Source organism: Myotis daubentonii, chromosome X, assembly GCF_963259705.1.
Source record: "Myotis daubentonii chromosome X, mMyoDau2.1, whole genome shotgun sequence".
NCBI classification, from domain to species: domain Eukaryota; kingdom Metazoa; phylum Chordata; class Mammalia; order Chiroptera; family Vespertilionidae; genus Myotis; species Myotis daubentonii.
In genome coordinates this window covers 136,951,195-136,968,468 of record NC_081861.1, presented here as the reverse complement: position 1 = coordinate 136,968,468, position 17,274 = coordinate 136,951,195, and the positions used below count along the sequence as shown (strand labels likewise).

Here is a 17,274-nt window from a genome sequence, read left to right as displayed (position 1 = left end):
TGGTGCTCAGTAGTGTTGCTGTTGTTGGATTTCTGTACGCACAGCCCTTTCTCATCTATTCCATTTATGTCTTGTTTGGTATTATTTTCCATGTCAACAGCATGGAGGTCAAGTTAGTCACATTTAGCCATCTAAGAAACTCCTAGTTTCAAGCTATAGCAGAGGTTCTCAACCTGTGGGTCGCGACCCCTTTGGCAGTCGAACAACCCTTTCACAGGGGTCGCCTAAGACCATCCTGCATATCAGATATTTCCATGACGATTCCTAACAGTAGCAACATTACAGTTATGAAGTAGCAACGAAAATAATTTTATGGTTGGGTCACAACATGAGGAACTGTATTTAAAGGGCCAGAAGGTTGAGAACCACTGAGCTATAGATATATTCCTTTCGTTTGGGCTCATCCATGGGCTTGCTTGGACAATGGCATGTCACAGACAGGGGCTTGAAAAACACGTGTGCAATCGGGCCTGCCCTTACACCTTCACCTCTGCAATCACCAGGAGAACATGTTTGAGCTCAGCTGCAGCGGAGAGCTGTGTAGCAGTTGAGTTGCTCCCATCATCAGCCTGACATGCGAGGGAGCCTAACCAAGAATAGCAAGACCTCTTAGCTGCCCCCAGCCGATTCCAGATGCACAAGCAATAAACATGAATTGTTCTACTCTATTTAGGTTCTGTAGTTTGGGCTATTCAGCAAAAACCAACCGATACAGGGCCCATCAGTCCAGGCCAAGACTGTATGTACTGTCTAAATGCCCATGGTCATTTGATCCAAGAAATTTCAGGAGAGATATAATGGACATGCTCTTGTGTGGCCTCCATATTATTCATGACTTTGTATAATCCTCTCTCCTTGAGGGTAGGCATGACCTATGACCTGCTTCTAATCAACAGACATGGCAAAGGACAAATGTCTTATCTATCATTCCAGTAATATTACATTATATGGCAAAGGTGAAAGGAGTTTGCAGATGTAATCCATTGACTCCGAGTTAATCAAATCGAGAATATTCAGGGCAGGGCTAAGCTAATCAATCAAGCTCTTTAAAGAAGGGTTTAGAGGTGAGAGAGTTGAAGTAGCAAAGCTCTTGCTCTCGCTCTCGACTTTGAAGAAGCAAACTTCCATGAATTCCACAACAAGAATGAAATAAATTCTGACCGCAACCTGAGGGAGCTAGGAAGTGAATTCTTCTTTAATTAGACCTCCAGATGACAATGCGGCCCAGCCAATAGCTTGCTGTCAGCTTTATGGAGCCAGTTAAACTGTGCCCAGAATCCTGACCCATGGAAACTGAAATAAATGGGTGTTATTTTAAGCTGCTAAGTTTTGGAAAATTTCTTATACAGCAATAGAAAACTGATGTAATTTTTCCTGGATCAAGCAAAAACAAATTCAGAGAACTGTAACATTACTTCGTGGGCTAAGAAGCATCCTTTAGGTATAACATGATTCCAAATGTTTCTTTTTCCGGTTACATTATTCCCTCATCAACAAATGGTGCATCTATCAATCCTCTGTGCGCTTTCACAGAACCTACTCTGCTTTTTGGACACAATGGTTATTGATCCCAGTTCACTTTTTGCAATAAATCATCCCTCCGTTTCCTTCCTTTCTTCTTCTTATTCTTTTTTTAATCCTCACCTGAGAATATCTTTCCATTGATTTTTAGAGAGAGTGGGAGGGAGAGGGAGAGACAGAGAGAAACACCGATGTGAGAGAGACACATCAATTGGTTGCCTCCAGCATGCCCTGGACCAGGGCCAGGAGCCTGCAACTGAGGTAGGTGCCCTTGATCGGAATCAAACCCGGGACCCTTCAGTCCACAGACCGACACTCTATCCACTGAGCAAAACCAACTAGGGCCCCTCCATTTTCTATCTGCTCTTCTCACACCTTCATGCTGTCCTTTTCTGATTGTCTTGGAATTTCTGACCATCTTTTTCGAATTTCATCTTTTTAAAATGAATGTTTGATACAATCTCTGGTAAAATTTTCATAAAAGCTTCCAAGGCAGGCCAATTAGGGAGCAGAAAGGCAGAGGGTTGAGGAGGGGAAGCTGGAAAAGGGGGGTATGAGGAAGACGGGGAACCACTTGTTGGTATGGGTCATTTATACTTTAGTCCTTTAGAAGCGGGGTCTTTCGGCATCTCCCTTTTAACTAATCCTAAATCAAATTTCTATTTTAAGCATCACATGCCTCAGACTTACTTGTGCTAGGAAAGAACAGTGTAAAGAGAGAATAGGTTTATACAATAAGAGCACATTCAGCTGATGTGGATTTATTCAAAACATTTCTTGGTTGAAAAGTTACTTCTATTTTATTCTACTTGGACATGTTTCTATTTCTATTTGCTAAAGAAGTTTCAAACTTGCTCCCCTGAAAAGTCCATTCTTCTAGCCCTTTGCCATTTACTCAAGTCAATTTAAGTCACTCTGTGGGTGGGGCGGAGTGTTTCTATTATCATCTCTCTGGCCAGCTACTGCTCTGTGAGATCACTGAACTATCCCTGATATCAAATAGCTCATGGGCCCCAAGTCAGACAGGAGCCTCTCTGTGTTTCACGTAAGGTCTGACATTCTTCCCAGGTGGGGGGCCAGTTACCGACATTTCAAATGATGGCCCTGGCCTCCGAATGGGCCCAGGTAGCTGGTGTTCTTTAGCTGTTCATTTTATGAAATCCTTTTTTAAAAATTGTGAAATAACACTCAGAAAAGTACATCAAATTAAATGTATGATATACCCATGAAATAACCAGGATATAGCCAGAAAGTGCTGTTAACCCCATGATCCCCCATGTATTCCTTCCCAATGGTGCCACTCCCCTCCCATCCCAAAGGCAGCCATCATCCTGACATTTATTTATAGTTTTTACACGTATGCATGCATCTCTAAACAAAATTGTATATTTTTAAGTTATGGATGTGTAAGTAGAATCATGCTGCATATATTCTTTTGTTTCCCACTTAAGATTCATCCATGTAGTGTGCTAGAGATCATAAATTTTCAACGGTATTTGGCCCGTTATTTTTACTAGTACAGTACAAGTTAGCGCTATCATTTTCTTGGTTAGGAAAAACAAGCCAATAAATATTGTGCATTCTTTCTTTCCTCATCTTCCCTTGATGTTTCAGTTCAGAAATAGAATTTATCAGAAAACAGTTACCAGACAGAGAAATCAGTAGGGCATTTGATACTCACTGACAACGTTGGCTTGCCCGGTGAATATGGTGTACTGGAGCTCATAGGAAACCACACTGAATTCATCATCGGAGGTCCAATGAACAGTGATGGTGTCATAGGAAGCCGTGCAGAGCTCTTCTCTAATTGTGGGAGGGTTGGGAGCTGTGGGCATCAAGAATGGTCATCAATGGAGAAGCATTCGACTCTGGGATACATTTCAGAGATATTTGACAGTCAAAGCGGGCCTTTCGATATAGCTCCCTCAGGACTCCTGTCCTCGAGATGCTGACCCCAACTCAACATTTGGTTGGTCTGTTATCGGTGTGATTTTTAATGGGTAGTGTGACTTCAACCTGCCAGCAGGGACTTATCTCTATTTAGTCTGAAAACATGTTTAGAGGTTAACCCTTTGCGGTCCAATTTTATTTTTGTAATTCAAACAGTCTGGTCCAAATTAATTGACGGGATTGAATGTTGAAGTTATGTGTCTCACTAGACCTCAGCTCAACGTTGGACCTGCTCCTAGCACCTGGTCTGTCGAGTCAGCCTCCACGTTGGACCGAAAAGGGTTAAACAAGCAATACTCTCTCAGCCATGAAGGAAAACAAAAAGTATTAAACAAAAAGTAAAGAAGATAAACTTTTGATATCCTATATAATAAAAGTGTAATATGCAAATAGACCAAATAGTGGAACGACCATTTGGTGGTGGTGGGTGGGGGGGGGCAGGGCAGGCGAGTGGGCGGTGCCAGGCCAGCCAAGGCGGGTGCCAGTGGGACAATGGGGGGCAGGGCCAGCCGCCTGCAGGCCGCCAGCCAGCCTACCTACCAGTCTCCTCCCACAGAGGGAGGCCAGACTGTGGCCTAAGCCATCAGTTGAACTTCCCCCGAGGGCTCCTGGACTGCAAGAGGGCACAGGCCGGACTGAGGGACCCCCCCCCAAGTGCACGAATTTTCGTGCACCAGGCCTCTAGTTTCATCTATATTAGAGGGATGGTAAATTTTTTTGGTAAAGGGTTAGATGGTAAATATTTTAGGCTTTGTGGGCTCTGTTGCAACAACTTAACTCTGCCTTAGCATCATGAAAGCAGCCAGACAATTTGTATTGAAATGGACATGGACATGTTCCAGTCAAACATCATTTATAAAAACAATTGAGGAAAAGAAATGAAAGAAACAACAACAACAACAACAAAATACACAAGTGAGGACCAGATTTGGCCTGTGAGCCAAAGTTTGCCAACCTCTGAGCTACGTAATGCCACATATTTTTTAAAAATTGTAATAAAACATAAATGAATTCCCTAACTTGATAAAGCAGATTAATCTCAGTTCAAAAGTAAATATTATGTCACCCCAATCAACTTACATTTTTTTTAAAAAGTAAATATTATGCTTAGTGTGGAAAGGGTAGCTACTAACGCCATTATTATTAGTATATTATTTTTAATTTTTATTGAACGTATTGGGGTAATATATATATATATATATATATATATATATATATATATGCCTAAGGGACCAACCGACTGCCTGACCAGCCGGTAGCTATGACACACAATGACCACCAGAGGGCAGATGCTCAATGCAGGAGCTGCCGAGTGACAGCAACTTTGCAGAGTGCCCTCTTGCACACCAGGACCCCTCGGGGGATGTTGGACTGCCGGTTTTGGCCCGATCCCTGCAGGCCAGGCCGAGGGACCCCACTGGTGCATGAATCTGTGCACCAGGCCTCTAGCTGGTTAATAAAATTATATAGGTTTCAAGTGTACAATTCCATAATACATTTTTATATTTAAAACTGTATCCAAATGGAAAATACTGGAGTTTGTTATCCCTTAACAGGTAATCCAAAGAATTATTTGAAAATTTTCTTCCACTAGATGTTTTGATGGCTTATAAAAAAACGTATTAATGTGGCCCTATTTTCTCCTCATTTATAGGTGATCTTTCAAATTAAGAACAAGACTAACAATCCATCGAAGAAGTACATTTCCCTTCCCCAAGGAAAACATGATTCTTTGGCATTTGGTTAACTTTATCACTGGAGAAGGCTGCTGTTTTATGTCTTAAACACATTCTGCAGCAGAGAAGTCTAAATCCTACCAAAATGATTTTAAGTTGACTTCTACTGGATAGATTTCAGTAACTGGTTTTATGAGAACAGTTTGTGAGCAAAAACTAGAAAAAGAGTAGGCAGTGAGTGCTTTGCATGGGTAATAATATTTGACATCAGGGGTTGGCAAATGATGGCTTTGGGCCAAATCTGGCCCACTGCCTGTTTTGTAAATAAAGTTTTATTGGAACATAGCCAGGCTCATTAATTTATGTATTGTCTATGGCTGCTTTTGTGCAACAGCAAGGTTGAGTAGTTATAACCATATGTCCTGTACAGCCTGAAATATTTAGGTGAAGAGATTTAAAAAAATATATCTGACACATAGACATGGACAACAGGGTAGTGATTGCCAGAGAGAAAGGGGGTAGGGACAGGTGGAAGTGGGCAAAAAGGGGATAGAGATGTGAAAAGACTTGGCTTTGGGTAGTGAGCACACAATCCGGGACCGCTGGCTCCTAACCACTCGCCTGCCTGGCCTGCCTGATGGCCCCTAACCACTTCTGCCTGCTGGCCTGATGCCCCTAACTGCTCCCCTGCTGGCCTGATCGCCCCTAATTGCCTCTGCCTCAGCCCCAGCCACCGTGGCTTTATCTGGAAGGACATCTGGAAGATGTCTGGTCTAATTAGCATATTACCCTTTTATTAGTACAGATGTGGTCCCTGTTACTGTGGGGTCATCCTGCGTGAATCAGTGTAAAAATACTTATTTTCCCACAATCTAAATAGTTCATCGAATTATTTCTCCATCAGCCACTGTGGAAAGAATTTGTTCCTTCTGCATTGCAATACATGATTAAATGTAAAGAAAACTTATGTCCAAAATGGGCAAGTAGCTGTGAGACACATGGCAGTAGCTGCCGTCGGGGAGGAAATGTCCCCTCTCTGGGTTATTAACTTGACATAACACTTAGAGGCATGTCTAGGGGAAAAAATCTTGTTTTTACAGTCAGACAGGCTAACCCTGTTTTGATTAGAAACCCAATGGCTATGTCCTGAGAAGTCAATACCCAATTTACTGTCGATGAGAACAGGAACATGCTGCCAATTTCAATATTCATGGCATGGGTACCAGAACTGGAATTTTCTTGCCTCTCTCATAAACAGGACACAAGAAATGGCGGGCTAATACTTCACAAACACTTCATTTCCTGCTTACAAATGTCTGATAAACTATTTGGACTTGGCAATATCAACCAAGCATCGTATGTTATGGCCAGAATTGATGTTATGTCTAGAAATGGGCCAAATTTGTATTTGAGGTTGACAGCTAAGAAAGCATAATAGCAGGTACCCCATATGGTCTGTAGTTTGGCATAAACAGCCATCGGGATGATATATGATGTGCATGTTACTAGTCAGTGCAAACTACTTTCCCAGTTCTCCTTTAATCAGTACTTAGGCATTCGCAGAGAGATTAGAATGGGCAGACATCACTGAAATACTATTAAACAATTATTGAGAAATGGGGAGGACATACTCTTGTCAACAAAACACTGATTTTGTGCAGAATGGCCATTTGCCCAGACAGACATTTTTTCAGTCTTTTCTGCCTTTGGACATGACCTTGCAACATGGCTCTGGCCCACAAGACACAAGCTGAAATTTGCTAGATGGGTCTTCTGAGCAAACTTTCTGTTCTCCTGATAAACAAAGACACTCTTGGCTGACGGAAGTTATTGTCATCATTTCCCCTCTGTCCCTCTCTTTTTGTCTCTAACTTGAGCATAATACTTGGAGGTGGAGTCCTCCTGTTGCGATCATGGGGCCAAAAGCAACACAATGAAGGTGGCAGAGCAGAAAAAGAGAAAGTGTGGAGTCCGAGGTCATCACTGAACCCTGCCCAGCCTTAGAGCACATGCCTCTGTCCTCCTGCTTCATGATATGAACACTCTTTGATGGCTCTAGTCACCGTTAATTGGATTTTCTGTTGCAACTACACTCATTGCTAAATGATACAAAAACCAAAAGAGAATTTTAACTAAACCTGGGCTGTCTAATACATTATGCACAAACTACACGTGGCTCTTAAATTTTGATTATTTAATAATATTAAATAAAAGTAAAAACTCACTATCCACATTTCAAGTTTTCCACAGCCCCATGTGGCTAGCAGCTACCATACTGGAAAGTACAGATAATGTTTTTCTCATCGCATAAAGTGCTAGGACAGTGGTTCTCAACCTTCTGGCCCTTTAAATACAGTTCCTCATGTTGTGCCCCAACCATAAAATTATTTTCGTTGCTACTTCATAACTGTCATGTTGCTACTGTTCTGAATCGTCATGTAAATATCTGATCTGCAGGATGGTCTCAGGTGACCCCTGTGAAAGGGTCGTTCAACCACCAAAGGGGTCGCGACCCACAGGTTGAGAACCGCTGTGCCAGGAGATAGTGTTAGTTTAGATACATCTCAGAGATAAAAGGTTAAAAAAGGACAGCATTACATTCATAAATACTTGAAACCAAGTTTGGCTCTTCCTGGTAAATGCTCTGTGAGTTGATTTCTTTCCTTAGTAGGAGTGATATGGTTTGAAAGAAGAATGACATGAGACAAAGCTGGTGGGCTGACTCGTCTCCCTTGTAAATGCAGAAAGCCTGAAAGGAGCACCTCAGGTCCTTGCAAAGAAAAAACTGATCTTCTGGGTACAACGCTCCTTGAATACGGAACTCCTCGCTTTCTGTGCAGACTGTAAAAACCAACGCCACACAATGCTTCCCCTCTCCTCCGCCTTCCCGTAAACACGCACACATGGCCTTGGAGTGGAGATGCTGCCGCCGCGCCGAGTTAGGGATGTGGTCCCCCGGGGGCTGCACAGCCTGAGCTCAGTGCACATCTGGCTTCACTAGATCCACCGAGCCTTCCTGCAGCCACAGGCACGGGTGGCTTCCGCTAACACAAACAAGGTCATCTAAACAGTCCACATTCTCCCAGCCAGTGTTTTCAGCTCCCACTTCAGAGGTTAACAGCACAGAAAAATTTGGAAGCATGGTTAGGAATAGGACTCGCCTGAGGGGTTTTTTTCTTGTTGTTGCTTTGGGTTTTTAAGCTGGACTTCCCAATATCATGCTTATCAGAACGCACAGGATTGAAACAGGGCACGAGGAATTCAAACGTGATTTGGGGAACTGTTTGTCGCGGTGACCTTGGCCAAGATGAAATGTAGTCTTTTGCTAGAAAGAGCAGAGGGCTTGGGAGTCTGAACAGACCCAAGCCAAAACCTGCTTCTGCTGTTGCCTAGCTATCTGACCTCCAGCAAGATGGATGACCTCCACCGTTTGCAAAATGAGGGTTACAATGCCCTACCTCCATTTGATGTTACAGAGATTAGACAGGGCTGTGAATACAAAGGCTTGGGGCAGGGTGATGTTAGCTATCAAAGTTAGCTTTCATTTTTTCCTCTGCCAACGGACTGTAAGAGACAGGTGCCCTGCTGCCATGAAATGGAAAATAGCTACGTTTCCCTACGTATCACTTTGACGAGCAACAAGGCTATCATTTGCCTTACCCATGCTCTAAGAGTGAAGGGAATGGTGTAAGTATGCTTTTAATGATGGAGATTCTCTTTTTTCCTGTATCCTCAATTAGTCTCGGACTATGTCATTTTCATTGAGAAAAAAAGAGTGCCAGAAATTGTTTCTGGGATTATTAGACTCCATTCCTCAATCAGAAGCCTACATGTATCCCTGGTTTTTAGGGAACTGACCTGGTGGCAAAGTGTGGTATCATGAATATACACAATATAAAACAACAACCACCACCCACAAATACAGTACCTGTAAGGTAATCCAGACATTCTAGCAATTTCTTCTCTCGGGAAAAATCTAAGGCAAAGGTGTCAAATGTGTCATTAAGGTTGATTTCAGGAATTAGAACCTGGGAAGATGCAGTTGCCATGGAGACTCTGTAATTTAAACAAAACAACTTTTTAGCAATGTTAAGATGGCTTTCGCTATATTGACATACAATTTTAAAAAATCACAGAAAAGAAATGTAATTTAAAAATAGTGCTGTTTTACACCTGAGCCGTAAAAAGATTCGTGGAACCAGCATAATACAGAGACACAATACAAATGAACTTGAGCTTAAAGGAAAGGCAGGGGAACCGGAAATGGCTTCCCTATTCCTTTTTACTATTGAGGGGGGAAATTCCCCATGGAGGAGAAAGAATATTCATATTTCATGTTGCTGTGTATTTAACAGCCTGGCCCCATCACATCGAACCCCAGTGAGAAGCACATAGCTGCAGGCATTTCTTCACACATCTGCCTGGGAAACTGTTTGTTCCTTTCAGACTCGACCCTGCTCCACTTCAAAGAGGAGTCTCCAAAATTTCAAACTGCATAAAAGGCAAAGTAAAGATGAAAAAAGAATGTTTCCTGATATTGGATGAGTTTAATCAATAGCTAGCCTCTCTCTAAAATAAACATTAAAAAAGGAGTTTTTGTCTGGCTCATTTTCATTCTCATTGTATTCATTTTCTGGCACCATATTCCCAGCAGATGGCATGGAAAATATTTATGAGCTTTCTCACAGACGCCCTCAATGGACGCACTGCTTCTCCTCTTCACTTAGGGTTGCAGGTTAGACTTCTCATTTATAAACCCTATAGCAGTGGTTCTCAACCTTCCTAATGCCGCGACCCTTTAATACAGTTCCTCATGTTGTGGTGACCCCCGATTTCATTGTTACAAATGGAACATAATGAAAGCATAGTGATTCATCACAAAAACAATATGTAATTATAGATGTGTTTTCCAATGGTCTTAGGTGACCCCTGTGAAAGGGTCGTTAGACCCCCAAAGAGGTCGCGACCCACAGGTTGAGAACCGCTGCCCTACAGCAAGGTATAGGTAAGTATCAATGTTCACAACTGGCAAACCCACAGAGATCAAAAGTAGGCTGGTGGTTGCCAGGGGCCGGGGCAAGGCAGCAATGTAGAGTGACTGCTCATGGGTATGGAGCAGTGGTCAGCAAACTGCGGCTCACGAGCCACATGCGGCTCTTTGGCCCATTGAGTGTGGCCACGAAGTTTCAATTGCACTATACGTGCGTGCCCGCACGTGGTATTTTGTGGAAGAGCCACACTCAAGGGGCTGCAGTTTGCCGACCACTGGTATGGGGTGATGAAAATATTTTGGAACTTGATTAGAGGTAGTAATTGTAGAACACTGTGAATGGACTAGATACCACTGAATTGCATATGTAAAAATGGTTAATTCTGTTATGTGAATTTCACCTCAATAAAAACAATTTACACCTGTGAAATGCTCAAAATGCGCCGGCACATTTTCAGTGCTGTAGTGGGAGAGAAGTAGAGGAAAAATCGTCAGAATGACATTGGGATCTGAAAGAAGAGCTAAAGGGTGTCCCAAAATTCACGCATCCCAAAATTCACGCAAGATTTGAATTTTGCATGAGCATTAACAACAACAACAACAACAACAAATAAAAGCCTAATTTTACTTGGTTTATTGAATCAGATTCTAATATCTGTTGCCCTTTGATGTCAATCCCTTCAATTTGATAAGCATGACCAAGTACCAATGATGGCCCAGGAGCAGGGACAATGAAGACCACTGAAGACCACGGCTTTGCGTATGTGCCAGCAAAGCCCTGGAGGCCATTTACCTGAGGTGCTATTCCATACATAACCCTAGACTGGATACTTTATGAATCAATAAACAATTTACAATTTTTAATTATAAACCTGTGTTTTCTATCAAAATTACTTCTTGCGTGAATTTTGGGACACCCTTTATAAGCGCATGAGTGAGAGTGGAGAATCTACACTCACTACCTTACTTACCCTTTTGCCAAGAAGCAGTGAATAACAGTTATGATTTTGTTTGCTAAATATTGCACCCAAGGGAATTGGACTAATTATTGTGACTAATAACTGCTAATGTAAACTAATGAGTAAAGGGATATGGTCATAACTGCTAATGTAAACTAATGAATAAAGGGATATGGTCAAACTGTATTTAAAAAATGCCTTCCTGCCCTGGCTGTTGTGGCTCGGTTGATTGGGTGCCAGCCCGTGCATAGTAGGGTTGCGGGTTCGATTTCTAGTAGGAGGCAAGCAGGAGGCAGCCAATGTTGTGCTCGCACATAGATGTTTCTCTCTCGCCCTCGCTAAATAAATCAATAAAAATAATTTTTAAAAATGCTTTCCTTATGACCCGTAAACACAAAAACTCCTTAAAACTCAGAGAGATCCTAGTGTTGTTCAGCAAATACTTACTAAGCCCTTAAAGTATGCCATGTACTGAAGAGCCCAAAGAATTTGCAACAATGCAGAAAAGTTAAAAGAAATGCTCTAGCCCTAGCTGGTTTGCTCAGTGGATAGAGCGTCAGCCTGCGGATGAAGGGTCCCGGGTTTGATTCTGGCCAAGGTCACATGCCTGGTTGCAGGCTCAATTCCCAGTGGGGGAGTACAGGAGGCAGATGATCAATGATTCTCTCTCATCATTAATGTTTCTCTCTGTCTCTCTGTCTCTGTCTCTGTCTCTCTCTCTCTCTCTCTCTCTCTCTCTCTCTCTCCCCCTCCCGTCCTCTCTGAAATCAATAAAAGTATTTTTTTGGGGGAAAAAAGAAATGCTCTACACCTGAAACTAATACAACATAATAATGTAAACTCTAACTGAAAAATAAAATGAAGACAAAGAAATGCTATAGTGCCCACTGAACTCCTCAAATAGAAATTTCAAAGTGAAACCCCAATTGATTCTGTGTCACGGTGTCCAGTAGGGAGAATTGCAATGAGTTATTATGAAACAAGTGCCTGATTTTCTATTGCGTTTCCCTGCCTTACACATGTAACACGGATCTTGTGCTCAACAGGTTAGCAGTGGTTCTCAACCTTCTGGCCCTTTAAATACAGTTCCTCATGTTATGCCCCAACCATAAAATTATTTTAATTGCTACTTCATAACTGGAATGTTGCTACTGTTCTGAATCATCATGTCAATATCTGATCTGCAGGATGGTCTTAGGCAACCCCTGGGAAAGGGTCGATCGATCCCCAAAGGGGCCGCGACCCACAGGTTGAGAACCGCTGGGTTAGAGGCTCTCAATTGCTCTCAACAGATAATCTTGCTTTGGCACTTTTTCTGTCCAGTGGCAGAAGCCTCTGTTTAGGCTCATCCAAAATAGATTTCATTCCTAAGCTCCTGCTGGCTCTATGGGCCACACGCAATGAAATAAAACATGCTTTGGTCCAGCGACACTGATAAAAATGCCTGCCATGTGGATGGCGGGAACTTTGGGGAATGGGAATGGAAAGGCTGGAAGTTCCTAAGCCTGGGAGGCAAAGACTGACAGCAAGGCTCTTTGGAGACTCCTGCAGCTTTTAACACCAACACATTTTTTTATGGAAGGCAAGATATTTATCTTTGGCTACAATTTCAAATTCTTAATTGGAGTGACGGCCAAGGGGAGCTCTGCCAATTTCAACATTTTAGGCTGTGTTTTTATTCCCCAAATCCTTGTTGCCCATCTTCTGGCCTTTCAGATAAGTTGCCAAAATCCACCTGGGCCATCAGTGTATGCCACTTTCTCAATTCCTCCCTTTTACACTCACGACTGTGTGTGTGTGTGTGTGCTCGTGTACGCACGCACGTATGTGAGTACACGTGTGTGCATGCTTGTGGGTATGTGCACTAAGGTTTTAAGGTATCGGGGCAAATGAGGGCACTGTGTCACAGCTTGATGCTTAATAGGGGGGCTGCGCATTACTCCCTGTCTGTCTACTCTGATGCCCCTAAGCTCCATGACACTCAGTTGCTAGCAGCCACATGGGGCTACTTTTCCAGAAGGTTTCTGCCAAACAGTCAGTGCCAGGGGAAGACACTCTACCCTTCCTGCCTAATATCCCCACCTCCGTGCCCAACCCCTGCCAATGGCGCTTAACTGTGCCTCTCTCAGGTGGGCAGTCCACAAGGCACATTCCCGTGGTAAAACCTGACGAGGTCTCAGAAACCGAACATGGCCTACTTTGGTCAGCTCAGGATTTCCCAAATGCATTTGGCTCCTCGACCTTGGTGTTTTAATGCCAATTAACACCCTGCAGAACACACTTCAAAACCATGCACTAGCCCTAGCCGGCTTGGCTCAGTGGATAGAGCATTGGCCTGCAGACACAAGGGTTCTGGGTTCGATTCCGGTCAAGGGCACGTACCGCGGCTGCAGGCTCCTCCCTGGCCCGGGCCCTGGTCAGGGAGTATGCAGGAGGCAACCAATCGATGTGTCTCTCTCACATCGATGTTTTTCTCTGTATTTCCCTCTCTCTTCCACTCTCTCTAAAAATCAGTGGAAAAATATCCTCGCGTGAGGATTTAAAAAACAAAAACAAAACAAAAAACCATTCATCAGATGTGCTCTGATTCTTATAATCAAGTACATCTCCCCAGAGCTGACAGCTGGAGTTCTTGGCATTGTATTCTGGGAAAGTCTGATGGATCTTGGAACTGCCTGTGCTGGTGAGGGACAAAGAGGTCACCTTGTGGAGTTGAGCCCCTCCTAAGAACTCTGAAAAAATGGATACTGCTCAGAGGGAACTTTCTTTTTACCATACTCTTCATGCAGATAATTTGCTACTAAGAGTGGCTTTTTATTTTATTTTTTTAATCCTCACCGAGGACATGCTTAGAGAGGGAGCGAGAAAGCGAGAGGGAGGGAGGGAGAGGGAAGGAGGGGGAGAGAGAGAGATAGAGAGAGAGAGAGAGAGAGAGAATTGAACCTGAGACCCAGGTATGTGCCCTGGCTGGGAATCGAACCAGCAACCTTTTGGTGCACAGGATGACGCTCAACCAACTAAGCCCCTCGGGCCGGATGAAGAGTAGTTTTAATTTTAGATTTCTTATAAGTAGTAGATCAACTTTTCTTTGCTTGGATTTAGTGAAGAGTTTTGCTTATTTAATGTAATTTTATAATGATACATATACCATCACACCAAAGACCTCTACATTAGTGTAGCTTGAGAATATGGTATGTGACACCGTCCACTGGCATCCACAGCGTGAGGGGGAAGGAGGAGAATGTGCACTGGTTGCATGGACATCTTGTGACAGGAGCTGGGCTACATGATTTCATTGTCTCCCTCCAACAACCATGTTTGGTAGGAGTCATCGGTCCTATTTTAGAGATTTGTTCACTCATTTATTCATGTCAGGCAGTTGGCTATGCGCTGGGGCTACAGTGGTGAAAACAAGATGGCTGCAGGTCCTGCCCACCAGGAACTTAGGAGCAGAAGTGCTCACAAGTGTTAAGGAGCAGCCCAATATTATCCATAAGCTCTACTAAGCCAGTGGTCGGCAAACCGCGGCTCGCGAGCCACATGCGGCTCTTTGCCCCCTTCAGTGTGACTCTTTCACAAAACACCGACTTCTGCGCATGGGCCACGAAGTTTCAATCACACTGTACGTGCGTGCCCACACGTGGTATTTTGTGGAAGAGCCACACTCAAGGGGCCAAAGAGCCGCATGTGGGTCGCGAGCCGCGGTTTGCTGACCACTGGTTTAGACTTCTCATAAGCAGGAGGCCAACTTCCTTATGCCTGGATTTAGTGAATAGTTTTGCTTATTTAACATAGTTTTATAAAAGTCCATAATCACACCAAGAATTGTACATTAGCGTGGCTTGAGAATATAATATACAACCCATTTGTAGAAAGGGAAATCGGCCATGTTTCTGTTCTTGATGAGTGGGGATTGATATAGGTAGAGCTGAATGGAACCACATACAACCTGTTGTATGTGAAGGAGATCACATGTGGGAGTCCATGTGCTTGTGTTGTACTTGAAACGCAGGTCTTCTTTCAGAATGTTCTATCGTCACTATTATGGGGTCATTATTCTCTCCCCTCGCTATGTGAGACTTTTTCCATTATACTTCATCTAATTTTTAGGGATTGATGAGAAAGGCTGCTCACAATAGCCATTTCATCTGGACAGCTCATGATTTATAGCTGGAGAAAGGTACTCTTGGGTCCCAGTTGGAAAGCATGATTAAGTGTACTCGCTGTCTAGGAGAGTGTCCTGGGTACATGAGTACTAGTGCTGCTTGCAGTTTTTAATTTTCAGATGAATATGAAGCAATCAGATATAGTTCAGATGAGAACAACGAACACAATTAAACACTTGGAACTTAGAAGTCATGAGGAAGGAACTGGCTTCTCTGACAGAAGAAAGGAGATCATTTTAAGGATATAAGAGGGATGAGAATCAGCTCTTATCCACATACTTTGGAAGAGAAAACTATCCAACCAGTCGTAGAAGGAAATTTAAGAAATAACACAATGAAGTTGGTTGTATACTAGACCAAACTTGTAAAAATACTGTACATTACTCTCATTGAAAGAACGATGAAAATGAAAATATCCATGCCTACCTTTATGTGATATTTTGAGAATTAGCAGTGTCCAGCACAAGCGAGCACTTAATAAATGTTCGTTTTCTTTCTCCTTATCCCCATATTACCCCCCACCCCCCGTTTTTATGTGGTTTATTGGAACACAGCCACGCCCATTCATTTCCATATTATCTATATAGGCTGTTGTAGAGGTACAGTGGCAGAGTTAAGTAGGTGTGACCGAGACCTTATAATCAGCATAGCTGAAAGTATTTACTCTCTGGTCCTTTACAGAAAAAGCTTGCAGACTCCTGCTCGGGGAGAAAGACCAGCATGAAGGAGCTGTCCGGCGTCTTCTAGCAATAGGATTCGATTGTGTCGTCTAAGGGGCAGGGCAGCTGACTGTGAAAATTAGAATGAATAAAAGGTCAAGGCCATCTGCACTGATTATGGAGATGTCACTAAGGTGGTGTTCGGTGCTTTGCTTGGGCTCCACTGGGATGGCTATAGGTGCTGGCACCGGTGAAGGTCAGTAATGTTTATGCCGATCAAGTACACGCACTGACGGAGCACTGACCACGCCAGGTTTACTGCCCACTAAACAGTCACGTGATATCATTTTTATGTTTCCTATCCTGGAATAAAGTGTATTTTAAAAGCGGGAGGTATGAGGTTGACAGTTTGGTCCTTCCTCTCCCATGTGAGTTGGCCTTGACCTTTTCAGGAGGTGAAACTTCTCAACCAAATAGAACAGGCCTAACAGAGAACACCTGGCCCATTTTTCTTCCGTAGATGAGCCTTGACATGGAAGAAAAGATTCCCTTTTATGTTTTTTCCTTCTTCCTGATTCTTTACGATCAAGAGTATGATAAGATCAGGCCTGGGAGTCACAATGCGTGCTGTTTTTGTGCCCTCATAAGTTCCCCCGCTTCAAAAGCAGGCCGATTGTATTCTTTCGAACTGGTGGCCTCTTATTTCAAAGGCCCTGAACTCCAGGCTGCTACTGAAAAGTCCCCGACATGTCAAAGGGAAGCATCTTCAGCGGGGACAAAGCAACTCAAAGCGTCTATTCTGTCCCTACTCAGCCTTGAAAATGAAAACAAAAGCAAGGCGAGGGCAAGGCCAACCAATCACACCCGAGACACAGCAGCTCAGCAGCTACCTCCCCAGCGGCCCCGCACTCACCTCTCCGTGATATTCTTCGCCGTCTGCAGGAAGCGGGCGTGGTCATTCTCCTTCAGCGAGTGCTCCGCTTGGGAGATGAGGGATGCCGAGCGCTCGATGCACTGTTTGCAGTTGGCAATCTGCTGGGCCAGCTTGCGGAGCCTCATCACCTTGGAGAGAAGCACGGAGAGCGTTACACGAGTCTCCTCGTGCAGTGAAAGTGCACCGGGCTAGCTAGACCCTTCTGATGCGCGCATTTTGTTGTATGTAAGCCGTCCTTCAATACAAGGTCAAAACGTAGGCTCAGGGAGATAGGGAAATACAGCCATCTGTTATGGAGTCTGCTCTTATCAGCGGTTCTCAACCTGTGGGTCGCGACCCCTTTGGCGGTGGAACAGCCCTTTCACAGGGGTCGCCTAAGACCATCCTGCCTATCAGCTATTGACATGACGATTCATCAC

The 17,274-nt window shown here is 43.6% G+C and overlaps 1 protein-coding gene across 6 annotated transcripts in view; it reads right to left on the bottom strand.

The window, feature by feature from the left end:
- MID1 (midline 1) overlaps positions 1-17,274 on the bottom strand; it is a 355,756-nt gene that overhangs the window by 17,568 nt on the left and 320,914 nt on the right. For all 6 annotated transcript variants that reach the window (XM_059680037.1, XM_059680036.1, XM_059680040.1 and 3 more), the window contains 3 exons: positions 16,835-16,983; positions 9,076-9,203; positions 3,203-3,346 (listed from right to left, as the gene is read on the bottom strand). In XM_059680037.1, coding sequence (XP_059536020.1) covers positions 3,203-3,346; positions 9,076-9,203; positions 16,835-16,983 — 421 coding nt within the window. The remainder of the gene's footprint in view (positions 1-3,202; positions 3,347-9,075; positions 9,204-16,834; positions 16,984-17,274) is intronic.